The 5,369-nt window shown below is 41.4% G+C and overlaps 1 protein-coding gene across 1 annotated transcript; it reads right to left on the bottom strand.

Annotated features, from left to right (window-relative positions):
* Positions 1 to 1,121: 1,121 nt before the first annotated feature.
* LOC139218866 (eukaryotic translation initiation factor 4E-binding protein 1-like) lies at positions 1,122 to 3,481 on the bottom strand. The gene is made up of 3 exons (XM_070850593.1): positions 3,271 to 3,481; positions 1,548 to 1,742; positions 1,122 to 1,459 (listed from the first exon to the last, which is right to left on the bottom strand). The coding sequence occupies exons 1-3, from the start codon at positions 3,404 to 3,406 to the stop codon at positions 1,431 to 1,433; spliced, it is 360 nt and encodes a 119-aa protein (XP_070706694.1). The 5' UTR covers positions 3,407 to 3,481; the 3' UTR covers positions 1,122 to 1,430.
* Between the last annotated feature and the right edge of the window lie 1,888 nt (positions 3,482 to 5,369).

Below are 5,369 nucleotides of genomic sequence, written 5' to 3'. Positions count from 1 at the left end.
ATTATGTGAAAGTAGGAAGGGAGACGCTCTGAAGACAGCTAGTAGTGGTACAGTCCAGGTACAGAGCCGCAGACAGGTGGGGAGCCGGTTTAAACTCAAGTGGGTCTGGAAAGAGTGAACACTTGACTTTTAGTTCAAGAAGTGAGCGAAAGTTCGTCCATTTACGTCCCCTGTAAATCACCAAAAATGTACGGAAAATCCAATATGGCCGACTTCCTGTTAGGTTTAGGTCATCGCTCCAAGAGACTTTTTTGTACATCTTGAAGAGACACATGAACCCACCAAATTTTGTACATGTACATAAAACACAGTTCCGGGTCTTGAAATTAGGGGGCGCTATGGAGTCATTTCGCCATGTCCATTTGCAAGACCCATAAAATGTAATTTTTCACCACGACTGATGCGTGTGCAAAGCTTCATGAGTTTTCGTGTATGTTTAGACCCTCAAACTTGCAATTTATTTCGGATGCATTTCCTTACATTTGGTGCTCGGGCCCTAATAACAGACCTTCTCACAACAGACATTTGAACAGCCCAGGTGTAATTCAGGTCAGGTATGGTTTCTAGACAAATGAAAGTGTGACAACACTTTAAGAAAAACTTTTCAATTTACAAGTGAAAAAGCTTCAAGACTGACGAAAGTTCAGCTCCCTGATTCTGTTTTATTCTTCTAACTTTAGCGTTATAGTTATCACACTTTGCTAAAAACCCACTGTGCAATGACCGGCCTGTCCACCACCATATAGAGTTTGCTAGCTGGTCAACACAGTGGAGCATTAAGCAGCTAAAAGCCTGAGATTTTTGTTTGTGAAGACCAAAAACCACTAAACGGAGTTAATGATGGACTTAGACTCCCCAGGAGGACAGAAACATGACTCCATATTTAAACTAATGCTACCCTGAATCTGCTGGATGTGTTTAAAAGTGTCAGAGTCGTGTTTAGTGTGTTTCTGCTGCCCCCCTGTGGCAGCAGAAGAAAACTCAATCACTGATTGCAGACATATAAACAAGATCTCCCAAAATCCTGGAAGACTTTTCCTTTGCACAATACAGCTCATTAATTTCACTGAATATCATAAAAATGTGTTTAAGAGTCAGCAAGATCGGTAACTCGCATCAAATAAAATATTAAAGGTTTATTTTTAACAAGATTTGACTATTTGTCAAATATGTCACACATCATACAAAGTCCCACCAAAGTAGGAAACTATTCTTACGCATCAGTTAGCTTTGTTTTATCAGAGTACAACATTTTAACACATACTAAGCATTACAAAAAAATGCCATATTGTTTTCAGAATAAATCTGAAAGTGGATCACACACTTCAGTCAGATTAGGCTTCTCAATTCAACTGATCATTTTTTTATCCCAGTAAACACAAAGTGATGAAAATGAGGAGGATCACTCTCATCCTTGGAGCTGACTCTCTTCACATGTCCATCTCAAACTGGGCATCTTCTAGAAAAAGAGGTAGAGGGAAATAAACACTTAGGAACACGAAAGCTCGTGTCTCTGGTTCATATTTTAAAAGAAGAGACTCGTGTACCTGCACTCTCCTCGTCCTGCAGGTTGTGGTCGGCGTTGCTGCTCGGGGTCTGTTCAGCCTGGTTTGTTTTGCTGGGGGAGTTTGGTTTGAGCGCGCTGGTGACTCCTGGGATGTCCGGCAGGTTGGGGGGCGTCCGAGTCAGAGGAGACGTCCGACACTGCAGGAGGAACTTCCTGTCGTAGATGATTCTGGTGCCTGCAGGTCACAGCAGAAAGGGAAACCACAGTTAGTTCTATATGTTGCCAGGACAAATAGTCAAGTTTAAGTCCTTTGAGGGAAAACTCCACAGCAGGTAACTCTGATTAACACTTACTTTTCAACAACTTCAACATAAAACATTTGCAAGTAGATGAAAAGCATAAAATAAAATAGAAAAAAGTGCTTTTTCATTTTAAATACATGAATAATAGATAAGACATGTGGCTCTACTTGCCACAGTGGTTTTCACTTGTGTCTTTACTGTGTACACGTTCATACATGCCCACGACCGCTGACCTATTTTCCGTCATCCATATCAGTGACGCTGACACACCTTCACTGACCCAAATCTGCTCTATCTGTGTAAATCTGTCCCATCTGGTAACATTAACAGGACACAGTATCAGCGCCGGCGGACATGTGCGCTCTGCGTCACCTTTCTCAGAAACACAGAGGGAAAACACTTTCTGCTTGACTTTTAATCGCCACGCTGAACATTTCCCAAGACGCCTGGATAAAACGCAGAAGAAGTTCCAGACCAGGCTGACTTTTAGTCGCTGCAGTCGGCTGGTCTGGATACTGATCTGGTCATCTGATGAATCTAATGAGTTTTAATTCAGAAAACTTAAGTTACACCAAAACTTCAACCAATGCACATTTTATGTAATTTAGTTTAGAAACCAGACTCAGTGTTAGCGGGTGAAAATCTGGTGAAAGTTTTAGTGAATCCACAGAAAACTTTCAGAAAGCATTTCTACTGTATAAGATAATAATTAGCTCGTCTTCCCTCCTTAAAGGAACCTGTGTGACTAGTGGAGCCCACATCTAGTAAACATGAGGCTGCAGCTCCACAACAGACGGCTGTAGTAACTATAAATAGGATATGACTCAGTAACAGCCTCTATTTGACCATATAGAGGACTGATTGTGTAAGTTATCTACTGCAGGCTACCGACACAGAGCTTCAGAAATCTGCTATTTATAATTACCTGATGCCAAAACCAATGAAAGCATTCACATAAAATAGGAAATAAATGACTAAATGAGTTTCCATTGACTCTACTTGCTGATGGTTTGGAGGCACCAGCACTGTGGACCATTAACAGGAGAACACAGAGGACCTATGTCCTGGTCCAGACGGCTCCTTTATGATGAAGAACAATAATAATGAATAATAAAATTAAAAAAACTGACACTAATGACTCACTTGTTTTCTTTGTAATGTCACAAAATCAAACATCAAGCTGTAATTTGAATGAACAGTTAACAGTTCATCCACTTCAATGTGAAGCTGGTCTGCAGCACAGACTGTGTATGATGGGGGGGGGCTGGAGACTCACTGCTTGTCTCCACATCAACACGCTCCTCTTCAATAACCCCCCCCCCTCCTCCACCCTGCAGCCTTCCTTTAATTCCCCTTTAAATGTGTTTATTCTCATTTTACAGAGCCCTTTTCTCCTCCTCTCATTACTTTATTCCGGAGCTTTCAGTCTCGTCAGATGAGATCTGCTGAGAGTGTCTGTACCTCCTGGCGTGGTGCTGAACATGGTCCCCCCGGGGGTCGTGGAGTAGCTCTGGGGCATCAGGGCGGAATCGTGGATGGTGACCCGCCTGACGGCCGGGATCTCCCGGCTCCTGGTGGCCTGGCCTCCCGCTGACATCTCTCACAGCTCCGCGTTGACTGTTTGCGCCTCCGGAGAAAAGTACCTTGTGTCTCCACGTGGTCCGAGCGAGTCCAAAACAACCCGGGGACTTCCTCCAAAACAGCACATGGGCCGGAGAGCTGTGATTGGCTGAAGACAGGGGGCGTCACAACACGTGGAGGTTGTAGTTTTTCCTGATCTCTCCAGCTCAGACAGCAGGTCCTACTGTAGTCCTGGTTCTGGGTGAGACTTGTGGAGCCCTAAAGTGCCCAAAGATGTTTTTTTTTAACAAGTTCATTAATAATTAAGAACTTAGGCCTCTGCACAGTAGATCCATTAGTACCCACAGGAGTGTTAAAACACAGCAGACAATGACAAGAAAACATTAGTGCAACAATGCAAGATCAATATTAGTGTTCGACTTAGAGAAGCACATGAATTTAAAGTAAATTGTCTTGTGCATCACATTTCAGGACTTTAATTATAAGAGTAAATTAATGACATTAGTAAAAATGTGTAGCCATAGAAAACCTGATCCACAGAATGAATAACAAATCCGAGGGAACCTTAGAATAATTACAGTGAGGAAGGTGAACTTTATCTTATGGGCCCCTTGTGACTTGATCTGTACAGTGAATGTAAACTCAGATTATTTAATGACCTTACTCAAATTCTCGGTTTCATTTGCACTGGATTGCTGGTGTGAACTTGTGTAGTTTACTGAGAGCTGAACATGCAAATGCTTGAGATTTGTTCGATGCAAAGGGGTCCAATTTAGATCAATATCAACATATATATGGAAAATAAAGTCTGCAAAAGTAAGAAATGATTAAAAAATATAGCTGGCTGCACTGATTCCACTTTTTACAAAAAGAAAACAGCACACAACATGTATGTCACATCTTTGTTTATTAATTCTTGTAAATGGTTTGAGCTGGTGTACAGGGTAAGATGATCTATACATATCTTCATGTCAGAATGATTCTGATTGAAAGGCTTGTATACATAATCACGTTTGTCTATCCTCTCCAGGACAATACAAAAGAAACGAAAACAAGTGGTCATCGCTACAAAGCCTCTACATTCCCCATGATGTGGGCGTTGGCCTAGTCTAGATAATGCTTAAAGAACATCCATAACAACTCTATGAGGGTGCATAGCATTCTAATTAAATATATTTTGTCATATATTTATACATATATTTTCATAAAAACATCTTTTTTTGTGCATGTGCGCAGTTGCATTCCTTAGGATAGAGTAATATGATATTGCGTTTACATTGTCATGTATCCATTCTAAAGGAGTATAGGTGATCTCTAGTCTTTGCAACAGTTAAAATTTTACAATACTCTTTTTTTTTTTTTTTAAAATACATCGTTGTAGGTTACACGTCCTCTCATGTCACATGCCAAGTAAAAACTCTCTCTTCTTCCCCCCCGATCCAACAACGTTTGGAACCAAGCACCGTCTCACACACACACACACACACACCCACACACACACACACACCCACACACACACTTTATCATAGTGCTGACTAGTTCAGTTCACACTGCAAATCCAAATTATCTGTTAAAATGGAAACGGAAGAGTTCCATTAAAGTAAAGCTACGTCGGACATCATTTCACTGAGGGACCAGTCAGGTGTAAACTTCCTCTGAATTTGAAACTAATCAACATCTGGTTGTGTAACTACGAGCTGAACGAGGGGCTAGTGACTCAAAGCTCAAAGTAATAATCAGGATTACAGCCTCGGGTGATTTGGTTACTGGCATCAACACGTTTCATAAAACAGCTCCCAGAGTTACATTCAAAATGACCAAAGTCAGGATTGTAGAAATACTGCGGTCCTGTCTTCCTAAAGAAACCCCACCCTCTGATACAGGTTTGATTATCCACCAGAGAAAAAGACATTCTGGCTTCAAAGCTTTCCCCACACACATCTTTAATGGTGAACACAGCCTTGGTGGCTACAGTAAAA

The sequence above is a fragment of the Pempheris klunzingeri genome, chromosome 19, assembly GCF_042242105.1.
Source record: "Pempheris klunzingeri isolate RE-2024b chromosome 19, fPemKlu1.hap1, whole genome shotgun sequence".
Classification (NCBI taxonomy): domain Eukaryota; kingdom Metazoa; phylum Chordata; class Actinopteri; order Acropomatiformes; family Pempheridae; genus Pempheris; species Pempheris klunzingeri.
The sequence above is the reverse complement of the archived record's forward strand: the minus strand, read 5'-3'. Positions and strand labels throughout refer to the sequence as shown.